This window comes from Lepidochelys kempii, chromosome 2, assembly GCF_965140265.1.
Source record: "Lepidochelys kempii isolate rLepKem1 chromosome 2, rLepKem1.hap2, whole genome shotgun sequence".
NCBI classification, from domain to species: domain Eukaryota; kingdom Metazoa; phylum Chordata; order Testudines; family Cheloniidae; genus Lepidochelys; species Lepidochelys kempii.
In genome coordinates, this window is record NC_133257.1 from 122,665,156 (window position 1) to 122,686,277 (window position 21,122).

Here is a 21,122-nt window from a genome sequence, read left to right on the forward strand (position 1 = left end):
CAGTGGGACTGCTAGTGGGGTTTCAATTACTATGTTGCAAATGTATTTCAAAGAAAATGGCAGAATATTGGCTCTTGAATTAAAAAAACCACAAGTATTAAAAACACTGCTCACATTATATATATCTGTGGAATATGAAGAGTTGTAAATTTATAGAAAACATTTCTCATCATGAATTGATTCAATATTATTTTTCATATTCTGCTAATGCTCTCTATCAATGTTACTCTATTTAACAAACAATAACCAACTTGTGAAGTTATTTTTAGGTAAGGAACATTCACTTAAGTTGCAGCTTACATTCATCTCTAAATCTCGGCTCAGCATTAGGTCCGACTCTTCCGAACGTTTTTATGATCTCTGTGTGTAAAGAATGTTGGTCTTGATACTGAGGATCTTCCAAGAAAGAAGCCAACTGCATTTTTACTCTTTCCAGTAGCTTAAATATTCACAAAAAAAAGTAAAAGTTAACAAAAAAGGTGTCAAAAAACTTCAGTCACTTAGAGTATATTTCTGTTTTCTATCCATTTTCAGAATTGCTTACAATATTGATTTTTTTGTTGTTAATCTAGTATTCTTCTCTATTACAAAAAGAAAAGGAGTACTTGTGGCACCTTAGAGACTAACCAATTTATTTGAGCATAAGCTTTCGTGAGCTACAGCTCACTTCATTGGATGCATACTGTGGAAAGTGTAGAAGAAGATCTTTTTATATACACACAAAGCATGAAAAAATACCTCCTCCCACCCCACTCTCCTGCTGGTAATAGCTTATCTAAAGTGATCACTCTCCTTACAATGTGTATGATAATCAAGTTGGGCCATTTCCAGCACAAATCCAGGTTTTCAAACCTCCCCCCCACCAAACCCACTCTCCTGCTGGTAATAGCTTATCTAAAGTGACCACTCTCCTTATAATGTGTATGATAATCAAGGTGGGCCATTTCCAGCACAAATCCAGGGTTTAACAAGAACGTGGGGGGGGGGGGGGGGGGAAGGAAAAAACAAGGGGAAATAGGTTACATTGCATAATGACTTAGCCAGTCCCAGTCTCTATTCAAGCCTAAGTTAATTGTATCCAATTTGCAAATGAATTCCAATTCAACAGTTTCTCGCTGGAGTCTGCGATTATCATACACATTGTAAGGAGAGTGATCACTTTAGATAAGCTATTACCAGCAGGAGAGTGGGGTGGGAGGAGGTATTTTTTCATGCTTTGTGTGAATATAAAAAGATCTTCTACACTTTCCACAGTATGTATCCGATGAAGTGAGCTGTAGCTCACGAAAGCTTATGCTCAGATAAATTGGTTAGTCTCTAAGGTGCCACAAGTACTCCTTTTCTTTTTGCGAATACAGACTAACATGGCTGTTACTCTCCAAAAGTTTTAAACTCCTTTTCTGTGTCCTGCCTTTTAGGATGCTATCACAATGTCTTACTTGATTAAGGGAATTGTTCTATATACAGATTTGCCCAAAGGCTCCATTATTATGTTTCCTTACCCCCAATTATTTTCATTTTTTTATTTAGTTAGAACTGAAGTATTAAATGCCCTATCAATGTTTTAAATATCAGAAATAGCCTGGTGAGAAATGGAGGGAAGGGATGTGGGCAGAGCCAGAAGGAACTACTTTATAAATAATTAATGAAATTAAAGAGAGCACATGGATGGACAAAAGACCAGAAAAAAATTAAAAAGCATTTTACATTATCAAAACAGATAAATATTATGTACAAACTGGCAAATTTTTCTGCACTCAAACTTGAAAGGACTGAATAGCATTTAAAAGCATTCAGATAAAAAGTAAAGCAACATTCTCCTGGTAAGAGGTCTTCTATGGTAGGTTTCTGGATGACATATAACCTCTATGTTACAAAAAGAGAGTTTTATAATGGGAGCAATTAATATACTTATTTCAGATAGTTAACCAAGGACTTTTTAGCTAAATGCAATATATAGCATGAATTCCAAACTACGAAGTTGCTACTTATCCATCTTCCAAAAACTGTACCTGTGAGTCATCATTGACTTCTTATTCACATTTCCTCAAACATATTATTTTAGGATTTAAGAACATGTTGAAATTACAGGAAGAATGCAAGCTCTGCAGAAAGTTGTGTGCGCTTTTTATACCTCTTATTGTACACACACTAAGCAAAATGAAATATACATCCTCCTGCTGGCAGATACTCCTAACTTTTGTAAAACTATGAAACTGTTAATCATATTCACCATAATTTTTTAATCTATCAATTTAACACCAGAAAAAACAATAGGAGCAAATAATGTACTCCTCAAATAGATTTAATTGTTGGCTACTTAAAGGATTCTAATTAGCATTTTAAAGTTAAATAAAAAACACTTATTTATTTTTTGTGCATGACTTTAGTGCTGGATTACCAACATCTCTTAGCTAATTTGTCAGCTATTTTCTTTTTTGTTAAATCCACTTTTATGTTCTAAATTATGCTTGGTCTTGTAAACACAGGGTAAATAAATGTAATATTTATACTTCTCTGATTACAACTGAAGGGAGTTCACTCAGGAAAATGCCCTAATGCCTTATTATCAATCTATCAAAACATCCAATACCCCTATGTACTATTATTCTAAAGTTCTTTTTTAGAATCTCCTAAAACTCAGAATAAAACTATCATTGATTCCCAACTTCACAGTTAACTCCTGTCAGGCTGATATTTTGGATTTCTGTGCCATAATGAGAAATATCGTCACAAAGAGCATCACTGTAGAAAATCCTGAAGTCTAACACAGAATAATTAGCTAGCTTCTGCTTCCCTCCTTTTGTAAGACAGAGTTTTGTGTTTGAAACAAGAATTTCTTCTAATAGTAAATCTATTGTTTTGCAAAAGGTAGGAAACTTGGAGATTTTCTTAAACATTACTGTGAGAGAAACTTAATTTATAAGTAGTATCTCTTGCTCACAGTTTGGCAGTAAGTTACTATACTTGTCAAACTCAACCATCTGCTATATGATTGAGCAATAGTTTGACCACTGCTAATAGTTCAGTTTGTTTATGATATGCAATATTCCTACCTCTCTCTGTGTAACTGTTTCCATGATGGTACCAAAAGCAGGAATTGTGGCTATCCTTACAGAGCTATAAGAAGAGAAAAAAAATCTTTAAGCTGTGTTTAACCTTAAGAATGAATAGAATGAAAAGTAATGCAAATTCAAAGTTAGTACTTTAAGACATATTAGTTTCTAGCACTGACAAAATAAAAAAAATAAGCAGATGAGGAAAAATGCTCAAAAGACTTGATTAACTCAAGGTCTCAGTCTGAAACTCACAATTCAGGATCACTGGACAAGGTAACAAGGGCCGGAGCAACCCGCTTGTCAACTAAGGCTTCACTCATGCCTCGAAGAGTCAGCTGTAAACCAGTCAACATGCAATAAAAAATGGTTTGGTAAACTGGAAGGAGAACTGGGTTAGCTGTGACTGAGGATGGGCAGGCAGACTCATGGGCCTTTGTTGGTTTAGTCACTCACACAAGACATTAAAATGGTCAAAACTCTTTGTTCATGCTCTGGCACTTACTGGTAACAACCTGTTAGTGATATCAGCAAAAGCATCCCTCCTCATTTTGGAAGAAATATCACATCAGTATGCTGGCCCTTGAAATGTGTACACAGACACTGAACTTCTACAGTTACTTATCAGAGACTATGGTAGCGCTAACAGATTATTTTGCATTTCAATATTTTGAATCTTGTCTATGTATTTTCCCCAAGCTAACAGTGGTAGCACTATAAGGAATATTCGCCGCATTTGATTTACTGCAGTAAGGCTGATAATTGAAATCTGCAGGTGTTGACTGCAAATATATTAAAACATTAATATTCAAACAATTATTTATTTAAGAGAATTAATGTACATGTAACAATTTTCAATTTAAAATTACTTTTCTGTAATTTTACTATCTTCTAGTTATTGCCAAAATAATTTTCACTTTTAGATACTGCAGTCAATCTAGTTTTTACCTGCAACTGAAAGAGGCTCATCTTAAATGCAACATGCTTTTTTCTATTAGAAAGCTTTTGTCACTGGAATATTAAAGAAAACTGATGGTTATTTCTTGACAAGTATTCAGAGGGATGCTTAATGTAGAAGGCAAGCAGTAAACTTACATTTCAGGGTCACTGGAGAGAGTAATGAGAGCAGGAACAACTCTCTGAGCTACCAGAGTTTCATGTACCCCCTTCACCAACAGCTGAGCGGTCAGAGCAGGGGGGGTATCACAGGTGATGCACGGAAAGAGCGAGCACAGTATCATGGGAAGAAGAGTGGCACAACCGAGAGAGAGAGAGAGAGAGAGAGAGAAACAAAAAGCAAACCAAAATTAGAAGCTAAGCAAATACAGCTACACTAGTGCTTTATATATGCAGAGGGCATGAAGAAAGCTCAGGTGGCCTGGCAGTCAGTTCAAACCTGATGGAGGCTGTTCAAACAAAGTGTCTTGGTCTATATATTTTCCAGATTTTTTGCTATTTGGAAACCCAAATAACCACTAAAGGAAACAAACAGCCTAACTCGTAATTTACTTGTTAGACTGCAAGTCATTTGAAATGCCAAAGTGATGCAAATTTGAATTTTGAAATTCAAGCACACTTGAATACAGTTCCAAGTCAATGGGATTATATTTTGCTGCTAATATGCAAAATGAACTGCTTTGCCAGACTGAATGCATGCAATTTTCCAACACTAAACTGAAGCTGTAGGACCACTACTGTTAAAACTGTACATTTTGTAACTTGGCATAACAAGCACCTTCTCAGATGCCACTAGGCTTACCTCATAATATTTTTGGAATACTTTAGATATCAGAGCCATCAAGCAGCGCATGTGAAACATCCCAAACATCCTCAAACCATCCTTGCTGGTCCAGGCAAGTAAAAAAATCTGATAATCCGTAACTATCAGATTTTCAAATACTTCCCAATACGAAAACTATAGATTTACTTATTGCAATAAATCCCAAATTTGAAAATGTTGTGTATGAATACTTTTTCCTGTGCCCACAAATATCCGGAAGTCTTTTCAATTTAAAAGGTCACATTAAAGGGCATGTGAATATACCCAATTTCCTTTTTCAGAAATAACCATGCTGCTTGCTCAGTAGAGTTTAATTTTGCCAAGTAGCTAACAGCAGCCTCTGTAAAAGTGTTTCATAAATGACAAATCCCAAACTTTCTTCAATGATTACCCAAATGGCTATTTTATTTGCATCATTTAAAAGATGGAAGTATTGTGGACTTTCTTCTATCTTGTGCTCCACCTCAGAAAACCCACAATTTTATTTTATGTGCTACTTCCAGTGGCAGATTAGCCACTGAGCCAACAGGGCCCATGCCTGGGGCCCCGGCCAATTGAGAACCCCTAGAAAAACGGTCGCCCCCAGATCCTAACCTGCTCTGCCCGCCCATAACTCCAGCCCAGGAGCTGGGTCGGGGTGCAGGGGCTTACGCCGGTCTGCCCGGTGCTCCAGCCAGAGTGCGGAGTCAGGACACAGAGGCTTACCCCGCTCTGCCCGCCCGGTGCTCCAGCTGGGGAGCTGGGTCAAAGAGCGGGGGCTTGGCCATGCTCTGCCCGATACTTCCATGGGGGCTTGTGACACAGGAGCTTGGCGCGCCCCACCCCCTGGCTAGAGCACCAGGCAGGCAGAGTAGGGCTAGCCCCCATGTCCCGACCCCATTTCCCCGACAGGAGCACCGGGGGGCGGGGAAGAGAAAGAAGACAGCAGGTAGGGGGGTGGGGCCCCCACAAAACCCTAATCTGCCCTGGCTACTTCATAGCATATAAAACATATAAACTGTACCTCTTCAGTGAACTCTGAAATGTTCAGAAGATGCATCAATGATATTAGAGAGACCAGGTGGGTGATGTAATATCTTTGATTGCACCAACTTCTGCAGTTGGTCCAATCAAAGGTATTACCTCACTCACTTTCTCTCTCTAATATCCTGGGATTAACATGGCTACAATTACACTGCCTATTTCAATGATATAGCAATTATTTCAACTTCTACCAAAATAGCAAATTAAATTTCTTGCCTTTACCAAACAATGGCACCAGAGGACAGAGAAGGGCCATGTGGGTATACAGCAAGTTAAACAATTTATAGCATACGAAGCACTGTAAATGCAGTCTGTTTCTGACTCTCAAACAACCACTTGGGAACCCATTTCTGCATTTTGGTGTTTATCTCAGTACTTGGGTGCCTAAATTTGAACCTTCTTATTCATGGAGTAGTTTGAGACTGAATTAAAAAGGGCTCAAAGTGTTAAAAATTAAAGCTTCCAGAAACAGACACCTAAACTTTATTTTGAAAGTCAGGAGACATTGCAACTTTTCTAATGAGTTTTACTTTTAGCACAACTAGAAGAGTACCTACTAAGTTACTACTTGGAATTATGCTCCCAGTACACTGGGCTCCACCAATATATACTGTAGCACAGTGGAGAAAGTTGATCACAGTGAAAAACCAAGAAGGCAAGCTGAACTAGCAATGTTTTTTTGTTCAACTTTTATAGGCTGATGATGATGCAGAGAACAGACCAGGTCACTGCAATATTGGTTTGCTATGCCCACAATCCCCTCCGACCTCTCAACTTCTATAATCTCCCCTGGGGACATTCCCCAAATTCTCCCCATTTTCAAAATTATAAATTAATCCCTGTTAAAAATATTTCTCTGGACAGATATGGCTACTTTTCAGAATCCCACTTGGTCAAACTCTGAAGTCAGCGGCGAAATAGTCAGAGAAAATTGGCTTTCCAAGGTTCTGCAGCAGTAATAAAATGAAGCCTGGGTCCTATATTTTTGAGCATTTTACAGATCTGTTAAACAGTGGGGGTGAAGGGCTTTGAGTCCAAAAGGAATTCAGGATAATTTGTACGCATTACACTCAGAGCAAACTAAATAGGCAAAATCCCACAACTTTGTGCACTGTTATTCTCCATTTGGTATGAACATTGTGTTTCTTTAATCTAAAATTTGATTTGATTTTCAACACTAAAAAAAATTCCCCAAAGCACAAAAAAAGGAGGTTTCCAACTACATAATTACATTACATACTAATTATTTCCATGCTTATTTACTGTGAGGTCAGCTGAAAAAAATCGCTGAAATGCTCATCTTAAGTACAGCTCTTTAAATTGCCATTAAGGAAATGGCCACTGTTTGTTGAATTAAGATTAGCCTACTTTTGTTCAGTGATTAGATGACCATTTTCCCATTTAATAAACATACAATGTACACTTTTTACTTTTAATTCCTATAATTTGTGAGCAAATATAAAACCTGAATTTTTTTTCCCCACTGCAGCTTTTTTTTTTTTTTTTTTTTTTAAAAAGGTCTTGAGGAAATGTACTAATTACATCAAGAAAGCTTGGGATTGACATTATTAGTGAAGAGGTAATGATCTCAGTTCCATCACAATTTGAGCAACACTTCCATTAAAATATAGTAAAATATATTTTTGACCTGAAGGTAAAAAGAGGCTCTCTTTTATGATTTATATTTGAATTATAACAGTTCCTGAACTAGAACCTATCATACAGACCAACAAAGCTCATAACCCAACTATGCATGAAAAGTGTTCAAACCAGCGCAAGTCAAATTTGGGTTAACACTCAAAACTGGGAAGTACCGACAAAATGTTAACAATTAAAAGCACAGAAACAGCAGAAAGGGGGAAGCCAGATAATATTCAGCATATAAATTTACACAGTGAGACTAACACAATATTTTTATTTTTACTCTGTATTTTAATTCCTTTATAGACCTACTTATTGTAGCTGTCTACACATACTAAGTCTACAGAGGTGCAACACAGAACTCTCAGTCCAAGGAGAGTGGGGTGGATGTTAAGGTGGCTTTGTACCTCTCAATCCTCGACTGCTGTGGGGGCCCTCGATGTAACTTAAACAATCCTAGAGGCCTGTCCAAGTTACAGCAGCCTTCGAGAGCTGCCCCATGGGACACAGGACTGCTCAGAACCTCAGCAATGCTGTATGCAGTGGTCTGGCCCCTGTAAACCTGCTCTCCTTCTGGAAAACCAGGTTTTGAGACAGGGTCCTCAGAAGGCACCTTACTGTTTTCCGCAGTGCCTGTGCCAAGGGAATCCTTCAACGGCCAGAGTCAGGGCTTTGAGGATCCATTTACCCCACTCCAGCCCTCCTACACAGAGTAAAGGTATCAGAGCAAGGATGAAGATATCACCCCAAATGTTTATGTGAGAGTGCAATGTCTACTTACATGCTACTGACATTTAGGAAATGGTGATATTTAAAAAACAGGGTTTTTTTTATGTTTAAGGAAAATGTCTGCAACAGCACATGCCCTGCAATTCAGGAGAAAGTAAAACAAATTATAGTATGGGAAAAAACTATCAGACAATATAGACTGTTCAAAACCCACTTATTTTGCCCCTCATCTGGGGATGGGAAGAAACATTACAGTTCAGGCCACAGCCATTATGACTGAGGTCCTTCAAAGATGTTGCCAAGGGCCTCCAGCAAGCAAAGAGGAGTGAGGCTCTAATATTCCAAAAGGTAAGACAAGCAGAATGGTTTGATAACATTTGAGACTATCTGAAAGTGCTTTAATGGTGGGTATCTGTATCACCATTTTACAGAAGGGGAAACTGAGGCATGAACTGATCAAGTGATTTAATTAAGGTTGCATAGGCAGATCTTTTGACCCCCAATCCAGTGCCAGAACCACACTGCTTGCTGCTTCCCCTTTAGGGCTATTTGCTGGCTTAGGATCCTGCTGAGTTCTAAAACATCTTTATTACAATAGCACATAGAGCAGAGGTGGGCAAACTGCGGCCTGTGGGCCACATCTGGCCCGCAGGACCCTCCTGCGCGGCCCCTAAGCTCCTGGCCTGGGAGGCTAGCCCCTGGCCCCTCCCATGCTGTTCCCCCTCCCAAGCAGCCTCAGCTCACTGTGCCACCAGCGCAATGTTCTGGGTGGGGGGGCTGCGAGCTCTTGCCGGGCAGCGCAGCTGCAGAGCCGTGGCCTGACCCGGTGCTCTGTGCTGCGCAGTGGCGTGGCTGGCTCCAGTAGGGCGGTGCAGCTGCCTGTCCTGGTGCTCTGGGCGGCTCAGCTGTAGCGCTGCCAGCCACCAGTGCTCCAGGCAGCGCGGTCGGGGGCGGGCGTGTGGATAGGGGGCAGGGCGGTCAGAGGGCAGGGAACAGGGGTTCTGGGGGGGCACTCAGGAAGGAGGGGGGGTTGGATGGGGTGGCGGGGGGGCAGTCAGGGGTGGGGGATCCAGAGGCCGTCATGGGACGGGGGGGGGGTGTTGGATGGGGCAGGAGTCCTGGGGTGCCATGAGGGGGCGAGAAGCAGGGGTAGTCAGATAGGGGGTGGAGGCCAGGCCACGCCTGTCTGTTTGGGGAGGCACAGTTTCGGAAACCCGATGTGGCCCTCAAGCCATAAAGCTTGCCCACCCCTGACATAAATGGTGGGTCCCAACCACAGTTGTGAGCGCACTGCTCTAGGTGCTGTAGATGCCACTCCACTCAGTACAATACATTTACAACCAAATGGAATAGCAGGGATATAATTGAGGACAAAATATGACCCCAAAGAAAAATATTTCATGTACTACTTGCCTTTTACTAAAGCGGGGGAAAGTATTAATAGAAGCAATATATTGGTTGGTGATGAGCTATTTATATTAAAACATGCCTACGATTTAATTAATTCTTTGCTACTCAGAGCAGATTTAGGCTCTGATCCTGCACCTGGATCAAGTGTGCAGTTCCCTGCACTCATGTGGAGCCCTAAATACTGCAATGACACAGGAAGTACCAGAGTCTCATGCATAAGGAATTAGAGCCATTATAAAAAAGAGATAAATACACTTTTCAGGTGTGAGAAGCACAAAAGTCCTTGTACTTCAAGCAACTGAGGAAAGATATTGGGACATCCTACTGTATTTCTCTACTTTTGATATTTTTGGATTTGATGGCTAAGGAGATAGTAAACAAATTCAGGCAAACTTAGCGTGTCTATAAATTTTCACAGTATGAAAACAGAGATGAGAAGAGCTCACAGAGTTACTCTATATTTTCTTGTGACAAAAATAAAACTATAAAGCAATGTATTATGAATACTATTGACTTTTCTCTCAATGTCAGGCAATGACAGAAATTGGCTTGTAATACAATTCTGAAGCGAGTATAGATTCATAGATATTAAGGTCAGAAGGGACCATTATGATCATCTAGTCCGACCTCCTGCACAACGCAGGCCACAGAATCTCACCCACCCACTCCTGCAATAAACCTCTCACCTATGAGATTTGAGCTATTGAAGTCCTCAAATCATGGTTTAAAGACTTCAAGGAGCAGAGAGGACCCGTGCCCAGTGCTACAGAGGAAGGCAAAAAAACCTCCAGGGCCTCTTCCAATCTGCCCTGGAGGAAAATTCCTTCCCAACCCCAAATATGGCAATCACCTAAACCCTGAGCATATGGGCAAGATTCACCAGCCAGATACCCAGGAAAGAGTTTTCTGTAGTAACTCAGATTCCACCCCATCTAAATCCCATCACAGGCCATTGGGCCTATATACCATGAATATTTAAAGATCAATTAATTACCAAAATCATGTTATCCCATCATACCATCTCCTCCATAAACTTATCGAGTCTAATCTTAAAGCCAGATAGGTCTTTTGCCCCCATTGCTGCCCTTGGAAGACTATTCCAAAACTTCACTCCTCTGGTGGTTAGAAACCTTCATCTAATTTCAAGTCTAAACTTCCCATTGGCCAGTTTATATCCATTTGTTCTTGTGTCCACATTGGTACTGAGCTTAAATAATTCCTCTCCCACTCTGGTATTTATCCCTCTGATATATTTATACAGAGCAATCATATCTCCCCTCAACCTTCTTTAAGTTAGGCTAAACAGGCCAAGCTCCTTGAGTCTCCTTTCATAAGACAGGTTTTCCATTCTTCGGATCATCCTAGTAGCCCTTCTCTGTACCTGTTCCAGTTTGAATTCATCCTTCTTAAACATAGGAGACCAGAACTACACACAGTATTCCAGGTGAGGTCTCACCAGTGCCTTGTATAACGGTACTAAAACCTCCTTATCTCTACTGGAAATACCTCGCCTGATGCATCCCAAGACCGCATTAGCTTTTTTCACGGCCATATCACATTGGTGGCTCATAGTCATCCTATGATCAACCAATACTCCAAGGTCCTTCTCCTCCTCCGTTACTTCTAATTGATGCGTCCCCAGCTTATAACTAAAATTCTTGTTATTAATCCCTAAATGCATAACCTTACACTTCTCACTATTAAATTTCATCCTATTACTATTACTCCAGTTTACAAGGTCATCCAAATCTTCCTGTATGATATCCCGGTCTCTCTCTAAATTAGCAATACCTCCCAGCTTTGTATCATCCGCAAACTTTATTAGCGCACAGCCACTTTTTGTGCTGAGGTCAGTAATAAAAAGATTAAATAAAATTGGTCCCAAAACTGATCCCTGAGGAACTCCACTAGTAACCTCCCTCCAGCCTGACAGCTCATCTTTCAGTAGGACCCGCTGTAGTCTCCCTGTTAAACAATTCCTTATCCACCTTTCAATTTCCATATTGATCCCCATCTTTTCCAATTTAACTAATAATTCTCCATGTGGCACGGTATCAAACGCCTTACTGAAATCTAGGTAAATTAGATCCACTGTGCTTCCTTTGTCTAAAAAAATCTGTTACTTTCTCAAAGAAGGAGATCAGGTTGGTTTGGCACAATCTGCCTTTTGTAAAACCATGTTGTATTTTGTCCCATTTACCATTGACCTCAATGTCCTTAACTACTTTCTCCTTCAAAACTTTTTCCAAGACCTTGCATAGTACAGATGTCAAACTAACAGGCCTGTAGTTAGCCAGATCACTTTTTTTCCTTTCTTAAAAATAGGAGATATGTTAGTAATTCTCCAATCATACGGTACAACCCCTGAATTTACAGATTCATTAAAAATTCTTGCTAATGGGCTTGCAATTTCATGTGCCAATTCCTTTAATATTCTTGGATGAAGATTATCTGGGCCCCCTGATTTAGCCCCATTAAGCTGTTCGAGTTTCACTTCTACCTCAGATATGGTAATATCTACCTCCATATCCTCATTCCCATTTGTCATGCTACCATTATCCCTAAGATCCTTTTTAGCCTTATTAAAGACTGAGGCAAAGTATAGGAATAAGGTTATGAATACAGTTAATCTGTGAATTATGCCATCAATGAATTAAGTGCGTTCGAGGTGAAAAAAGAACAAATGGATCAACAAGTTCAAGATGCGCATGCAAAGCTTACATACAAATTTACGCAAGCACATTTCCAAATTTGACAAGGTAAATAAAACTGGTTTGAACACAGAGTTCAGTACTGAAATGACTGCTCATATCCAATCAACATTGTTCAGCATGCAAAGATCAAATGTAACACTGAAGTCAGTAGCAGAACAAAGATGAGTTCACAAATTACTATAAAAATGTCTTGCAAGCAGTTGATAAAGCATCAACATTGTTCAATTAACTTGAATATGCAACAGATGCAGAACCAAAACTGTACAATGTAATAACTTGCTGCTCCATCACACAGTACACAACTTATTCAGAGACATTTTTAGATACAGAACACAATACATACATTTTCAGATACTGAGATGAATATACTTATTTTAAATACACTGCAATTTCAGGCTCTGTGTAACAGAGTTTTGATACTCACTTACCTCAAACATTCTAGCAGCTGTGCACCGAACAAGAGCTGAAGTATGGACAACTCCATACCACAGTACAGTTAACAGCAGTTCATGGTATGCTGGGTTTGCTCTAAAAGAAAATAAAAGTCAAGCTAACACTATGTGTAGAGTGGGTCTGATTATAAACTGCAAAGGCAGTCCTCAAAGGCATGTAGAAATGTGCATTCTTTAAAACACTTAAACCTCAAAAACATTCATTTGAGTGAGACTTTTTTAAAGTCAGTTTTACTGATGGGGGTGGGGAAATGGGCTGTATCATGTAACTGATCCTTTCAAAACAAATTTCAGGAAAGCCACTTTTTGTTCTGAATGATTTACAGTGACAAAAAATTTATTAGAGACACAAAGTAGGTGAGGTAATATCTTACTGGACCAACTTCCGTTGGTGAGGCAGAGAAGCTTTCAAGATACATAAGGTGCGGACAAAATATTTATTGAAATGTTCAAATATAGAATATATTCTGGCTTAATTTTACAGTAGATATTGGGTTTACCACTGTTTAACTTTAAGTTAATCAAGTACAGCTGATTTATATGCATAATTCACCTGACCTTTTGTTGCAATTATACTTATAGCTGAAAGTACATTATGAAAATTTTTGTAAATATTAAACCATTTAAAATCAATTCCATGTTATGTACTTTACCCCAGTTCCACAAAAGAAGCCTTCAGGCTATCAAGAGGAGCATGTGATAGTGAAAGCATAGTCATTACATCTTCTAAGAATCCAACTAACAGTTTGCGGTCTTCTTCCTAAAAGAAAGTATGCAACATTAATTTTAGTTTTATAAGTTATGCTATGCCGTAAAGATTTAAGTAAGTTTAAAGGCAAGAGCATCACAGAATAGATAAGGGAAAATAATTTTAACTGACATGTCTAATCTTTAAATATTTCATTATACAATCTAATATTCATATCCAAGATAAAACCAATATTATTTTAACAAAACAAACCCAATTAAATAGTTTAAAGAACACTATCCAAGCATTTTTCATAGTTTCTGAAACATTTTTTATTGTCCACGTACCCATATCCGTTCAAAAGTATATGTAACGAATGTTTTTCCTTCAGACTCTGTGCTGGTGCACGCATACACACTTGTATGTTGTTCCAGGATTGGTCAATACTATTATGGACCATTTAGCATATTAAGGACATGACAAAAGCATGCCTTAAATAGCAATGGGTAGAATATAAGAGGTTTGGAGAGTTCAGATAAACGATAAGCAGATGAAGGGTGCATTGAGGGTGCCCTCTTTCTAGGGCTTGGACCGTTGCCATTGCCCTACCCTCTGACTGGATGGTTTGCATTTCATAATCTGACATATCTTTAAAAAAAATTTAAAGGCGGAGTCAATCTCAAATCTGTTCAATAAAATCTAAAATGTTTCACATCTTCCATGTACAAAGTTTTTCTAATTTTGTAGACCACAGATTCATTTTTAATTTAAAACAGTTTCTATTAAGACTTGAGTTACTCTTAAATTGCCTTTTCATTAAAAAAGCAAAATTAATATGCTCTGGGTTAAGCAGTTGTAAGTGCTCTAACTACACATCAGGGATGTTTGACTGTCTGGCAAACTTGTACCACTCAGTGTACAATTTCATTATTACACACACACGCACACGGTTGAAAAATCAAGCTCTGAAAAGTGGAAAGACCAGAATTAACCTTGCTTAATTTGGCTCCCATATGCATTCTGGTATATAGTGTGTCAGAGACTATATTTTTGCCACAGGAACACTGTCTCATGCAGTGCACAGAATGGATGTTGATCAATCAGTGAGAAGCTATTCAATATTTTGTTTTCTTCTCACTATTCTATGTATGGCCCCAAGCCTTATTTACTGCACATTATTTAAACCTTGCTCTGAAGACAGAATTATTAATTTGCTAATGCACTTTTCTATGGTGCTCATCCCTGTAATACCTGAGTGTTTCATAAACATTCACTGATCAGTCTTCCCAATACCCTTATGGGGAGCTGATGAATACAGATTAAAGTCAAAAGTTGCCACTAATTTAGCTGCCCAACTGAAACACTTAGGACCTGATTTTTCAGCATACTTAGTATTCTATAGTACTTCATATATTCAAAGAAGAGCTTCCACTGACTTCAGTTGCAGCTGTCAGTGCTCAGCTCTCCTGCAAATCAGAGCCCTCCCCCCCAGTCTTAAGACAGCCATCCAGAAAGTGAGAAACAAAATTAGTGCCCACCTGTGAAGAGTTTGGTTTAAAACAGTTGCTTACCATCACTAAAAGCAAAGAAGCTTCTACTAAGCATGTGCAAACTGAGATGTTTCAAAGGATTATACCTTGGCCAAATTTTCACAGGAAGGGCAACAGCCACATCCTTGACAAAGGCTACCCCACTGCCAAATTTCAAGTCCTTGCCTCAAAGCCGGGGTGCTAGAGCTTTTCAAATAAAATGTCAGATTTTTTTTTTTCCCCCTCTCACATGGGCAAAACAATGTCTTTTCTCCTACTTTCATTCTTGGAAATGTCAATGTTTTAGCTGAAATTTAAAAGAAAAAAAAATTCTGAGGCAGACATTCAAAATGAGAAATATAAGCCCAAACAGTTAAAAGTTGGCAGTTATAAGCAACTGAAAACACGGTCTTATAATGGGAAATGTTGGGCAACTTTAATAATAGATGGTTATTACCAGCTCCACCTATATAACATTTCTGAAGACCATGGCTTCCTTATATATTTGGAACTGCCCAAATTTTTACCGGCAGCAACATTCCAAACTAAATCAACTAAATAATTCTCTGGAGTACTTGGATAACAGAAATCTGCTAATTTGAATCAGTTTGCTGACATTTTTGCATTTAAAACTTGACAGACAGTAAACCTGTTTAGACTAGATTAAAGATGGTACTACATAACATTAAAGTTAAGCATCCTCCTAATAAATGTACTTTTGCCTTGTGATCCCATGTTCTGATGTCCGAGAGTCATTTTATTCACCTTAACAGTGTAAAAGCACATTGTCATACACTGTAAAGATTTTACATTTGTAATTAACTACTTTTTCTTCATATGGGAGAACTCAGTGAAAAATGAGAGACCAAGTCATCCAATAATCAATCAATAGAAAATAGTCTCACAATAATGGAAAAAAATGCACAAGTCATGATAAATCAAGGACGCTGCTGGAGCAGATCTCATTCACTGAGTTTCCAATTCATAAAACTTAGAAAAACCCGTATTGGGGTCTTTAAAGGTGATCTGTAAAGGATAAGAAAATGTGCCCTCTTTATTTATACATAATAAGGAAACCAAAGTCTGAAAGGGTTCTTTCTCTGAAGAATTTCTGTACCTGATTTCAAGCTTAAGAGCATCAAATATGGTCCTTGCAGTTTTGCTAGAGTCCTTTTTATGGATGACCCACATATGTATTAGGAGAGTTCTTAGCCCTTAGAATGAAGGGATGTAATCCTTAACAAGAGATCTTTCTGCTCAAATATTTTAGTTAAATAGAAGTCAACAAAATACCTAGAAGAATTCTAGTTTATCTGCTCATTCAAATTTTACTTTCTCCCATGGTATCGGTCATAAACCCAGACATCCAAGCCTCTTCTACACTGGGAAAATTTACAACCCCCCTATCCACAGCTTTAGCCACTGGTTTAGCTGACTTAATGTTTGTACTGGTGGGACCTCGAATGTAGAAAAAAACCTCCCTCAACTGGACCTGTTTTTACAACTGTTTTGAATAGACCGGATTTCAAAATTGACTAAAGGACTGTATACAAAGTCTGTTTGAGAGTCTTGTGTATGCTAGAGCTCTCAATCAATGCTAATAATATCCGTTCATCTGAAAGTGTTATAACACAGACTGAAATTTATTTTGGGCAAATTTCCCCTGTGCAGACGTGGCCACAGTCACCCTGAAGTTTTCAAGGATAGAAAAAACCCAAATTTCGAAGGTTAAAAGAAAAACAATCCTCCTTATTTTGAAAAAAAAAACCTTTCAATTCTTTTATACATCATAAAGCAGCTGAAAAAAAGCTATAAGAAATCAAAATTTCTTCAACCAACACCAAACAAAAATATCACGGTTACCCAATTATAAACCAAGCTTTATTCAGATGCTACTACAAATTACTGGGCTTCTGCTTTTTAGATCAGAAATTCTCTAAGTTATTTATCATGGTAATCTGTCCATCCTCTTTTACAGTTTGAAGTTTAATTTACATACAGTAATTTATTCAAAGGGCTGTAGAGGGAGTTCTACATTTGAATACTAAATTAAAAAAAAAAAAATCACACTTACCTGAATATAGCATGTAAGGACGCCTGTTGCATAGATGGGAACTGTGGCTTTTGTTAGTACCCCATTCCCTGCTGTGGAATCTAAAGTCATTGATATAATGTATCAGAAAAATTTAAAACAGAATTCCTTATCTTGCAATTAATTACTTTTGGACAATATTACAGCATGTTCACCTTTAAGAGTGATTCATTAAGTTTACATGTTCAACATATTGAGTGGGTACACAGAGTACTACATTTGAGATCTACGTTTAAGCAACATTCTAGGCTTGACAGAAGAAAAATAATGGAGAGATACAGTTGCTACTGCAAACAATTCCTACACTAGGTAATTTATTGAAAATTCCTCCCGTTGCTCATGCCAGTTCAGCCGCACCACTGGGAGCCTTAGCGTAGATGGCTCTCTGGTCCGAGCAGGCATTTTCAACAATGGACCAATTAAATAAGGCACAACTAATTAAAATGGTGCTGAAAACAGCTGCTGGAGTCCATGAGCCATCTATGCTAGGTAACTCAATGTTACCAAAAGTGGTGCAGCTGAACTGGTGTTAGTAACTGTGGGAAGTTTTGGCATGTAACTCAGTAGCAGCATTAACAATTTATTTTAAGGTGCACAAGAGTGTTCAAACTGGTCAAAATACATTAGACAGTTCTGGTTACAGACTCACGCCAAGATGTTAAAAAATGGGTGCCTAAAATTATGCTTAAATCCTTATTTGGTCACCTAAATAAGTGGCCTGATTTTCGAAAGCACTGAGCAATCAGTTTCCTTTGGCCTTTCAATTAAAATAGACAGTATTATGCAAATATTTATTTTCATTTTAAAAACATAATTAAAGCAGCCATGTCAATTTAAAATGAATTTTACTTTCAAACTAACTTCTGATTACAGATTTTTTTTTTTTTTTTTAATTTTAATCACTTTCATGGACCGATTCCAGAGACAAATAGTTTACAATTTTCCTCAGTTCAGGATGAGGTTGATTTTTATTCATGTTAATAAAAATGAATGTGCTACTCACCAATGTTTTCTTCAGACAGTCTTAAGATTTCTTGGAATTGTGGTTTTACCTACAGAATAGATGGGTACCCAATTTAAGAAAATCTGTAACAAGTGTCAGTTTATTTATAAAAGCATGTAAAGACCAGAGAAATGAAAATTTTGGAGACACTGACAGAATACTTTGAAAGTTTCCCCAAGTTTTCTCAAAACTCAAGGGAAGTGTGATCTCATGAAACCAAGCCTTATACTGAGCATCTGATACTGAATGAGGGGGTAAACATCATCAATAGTTGACTTTAAAGGCATAAGGCACTCAGCAATGGGCAGAACCAGGCTCTATTTGAGCTGCACAGTACCACAAAAATTATGCTTACTGCAAAAGCAGTGGCGGGGGAGGAGGAGGGCAGAAAAGGGATTTACAGGTTTTACAAGCCAACACAAGTATATTGACGGATTTCCCTGAAACTTCCCCAAAATTTTCTCCCCCAGCCTGTAATGACAATTTATACCAAAAGGCTTTATAAGTTTAGGGCTCATGTCCAAAAGTGACCTTAGACTAGAATGTGGAATTAGCCTTCTCTATGGAGACACTTCTTACGGCTCCAAAATACTTGTGTCAGTCTTTGTAAATACTCCTTTAAAAGACAGAAATAAATTCAGTGCAGACATTTACTCTAAAATATTTTCAAAATGGACAATTATTTTTTCAGCTGATCTTCACATATCTCTAAAATTTTACTGAGTAATTATAATCCTTTAAAATATTATTCTTTATTGATTTACAATAGATCTTGCCTTGCATTCTTTAAACATGTTGAACGAGGAGAATACTTATTTTAAATCAACAATCAAATATGAATGAATGAAGGACATGCAGATATATGTGAATAAGATTTGGCACACAAAATATATTGTCTAACATACTGTATACACTAAAGGAAAACTGATGTCATATTTCATTGAAATTAGGCCAGAGTCTCCAGCCCAATGTGTCCACCAAGGAAGAGTAAGTAGTGTGTCAATGGGCGCCTCCCCATTTCAAGTTGGGTAGGATGGCAGTCTGGGAACAGAATCCCTGCCGGTAGTACGAATAAAGAGACATCATGAAAGGTGAGAGACACAAATGGCATTCAAGATGAGTGGAGAGAAAGACAGAATGTGGCCAAGAGCCGGTTTAAGACTGGCAAGTGAAAATGTGACAGTGATTTTTGACCCTGGAATGAAATATTATAACTCATCTCTCATGTAAGCACATCATGTAAATATGATCCTGTATATTAAGTATTTCTATATTTAATGAATCTAAGCTAAATACAGAAGAATTCTATTACCTTAGTGTTTGTGAAAATTTTCCCAAATGTCCTGCAAAGCCGCCAGAAAAACCTGGAGAATTCATGGACGCAGGCAGTTGAGGCAACATTGATTTTGCCAACTATTTCTATAAGCTGTGGTAACCTAAAAGAGGAAGTAGCAGCACGTTAAAAAGTTACTCTGCACGTTTCCTTCTCTGTGATTTCACTTCACCCTACAAACTGACTGCACATTGTACATCATCACTGACCTTCCTGATCATTGCCAATTCTAATCCCACTAATACAATAACATTAACAGTTGAAGTAATCCCTTCTATAACTCTCTTTGTTTGGGATAGTGGAATACCATCCCCCAGGAGTGTTTGGCACTTGAGTTTCAAATACATCCTTTTATTGTGGAATACCATATTCTGCAAGCGTCTTAAAATAACAGAATCCTCACTCACTTACATAATGATGTATTTCTAGATCAGCACAAAGAGGAAATCATAACTTTTTGGTACAAATGCTATTAATTTATGAACACATTAAAGGCCATATTTTTTCCTGAACAAATCAGAAAGAATGGAATTCTCGGGTTTTTAGGTTTGCAAAGTAAACAAAAATGACAGTTAAATATTAAGATAATGAAAAGAACCTGAACTTTTCACGAATAACTATTTAGAAGGCATGAAAGTTTTGTAACAGGAGGGCAGGAAAAACAGATACACTCACAGTTGATTGACAACCCATAGCAAAGTCTCCCAGCCTGTGGTACCCTCAAGTTCCAGTTGGTAATCATAAAGCTGCAGCAGCACAGCTAGCTGCTCACGGCTTCCAATGATAGTAGCTACATCCTGAAGAGGTGACACAGGCCGAGGGAATCTAGTCACTGTAACAGCAGAAGACATAACCATGTGTTAAAAAAAAAAAGCAAAAGATAACCTTGACGTGATGTCCATAATTAAAAATAGTAATTATTAATTTGAACTTCTACAGCATGTTCCATCTAAGCTATCAAAGTGCTTCATAGAAATAAATAGGTCAAGTCTAAGTCATAAAGGTAGGTGGGGACTTTACAGATGGGGAAACAGAGGTAGAGAGGTAGGAAGTAGAGAGACTAGGAGATTCTCCAAAGATCTCATAGCAACTCTGTGGAGGAGCAAGAAATAGAAAACTGGGTCTCCTGATTCCCTGTACTATGCTTTAAATCACAAGATTATTTCCTTCTTTCCATATTAATCTGAAGGGAATTCTATGTTTTTGATCACTAAACTTCTTCTGAGGCTAAAATTCAACAATTTACAAAACATAAAAAGAAGGCTAAGGAGAATTCTGGAGGCAAGCTTATGAACCTAAGACAATATTTTTAACATAATGGTTATGGATTATATTAACCTAATTTGGTTTTTATACTCTCAACTCCTCCTAAACATGTATATAACTGTACCTTGCAAAAAGTTCAACTATAAGGACATGATGTCCCCTATTGCTGAATTCACTCAAAAAGAACATATTGGGTTTCCATCAGAAGTTACTAGAACAATGGAAATTGCATACATGAGATTTTTCCTTTATGTATGCAGTGTTGTTGTAGCCATGTTGGTCCCAGGATATTAGAGAGAAGGTGGATGAAGTATTATCTCTTATTGGACCACTGGATCTCTTAACTTCTATTGGTGAGAGAGACAAGCTTTCGAGCTCACCTACCTTGTGTCTCTAATAATGGAGA

The 21,122-nt window shown here is 38.1% G+C and overlaps 1 protein-coding gene across 13 annotated transcripts in view; it reads right to left on the bottom strand.

Annotated features, from left to right (window-relative positions):
• The window catches only part of RELCH (RAB11 binding and LisH domain, coiled-coil and HEAT repeat containing), a 122,377-nt gene that overhangs the window by 23,998 nt on the left and 77,257 nt on the right, over positions 1 to 21,122 (bottom strand). For 11 of the 13 annotated variants that reach the window (XM_073332228.1, XM_073332227.1, XM_073332231.1 and 8 more), the window contains 9 exons: positions 20,126 to 20,282; positions 19,430 to 19,553; positions 18,118 to 18,166; positions 17,097 to 17,176; positions 13,459 to 13,565; positions 12,782 to 12,881; positions 4,152 to 4,234; positions 3,057 to 3,120; positions 301 to 439 (listed from right to left, as the gene is read on the bottom strand). In XM_073332228.1, coding sequence (XP_073188329.1) covers positions 301 to 439; positions 3,057 to 3,120; positions 4,152 to 4,234; positions 12,782 to 12,881; positions 13,459 to 13,565; positions 17,097 to 17,176; positions 18,118 to 18,166; positions 19,430 to 19,553; positions 20,126 to 20,282 — 903 coding nt within the window. Of the gene's footprint in view, positions 1 to 300; positions 440 to 3,056; positions 3,121 to 3,311; positions 3,395 to 4,151; positions 4,235 to 12,781; positions 12,882 to 13,458; positions 13,566 to 17,096; positions 17,177 to 18,117; positions 18,167 to 19,429; positions 19,554 to 20,125; positions 20,283 to 21,122 lie in introns of those variants that run through there. The other 2 variants (XM_073332224.1, XM_073332234.1) reach the window with 2 other exon arrangements.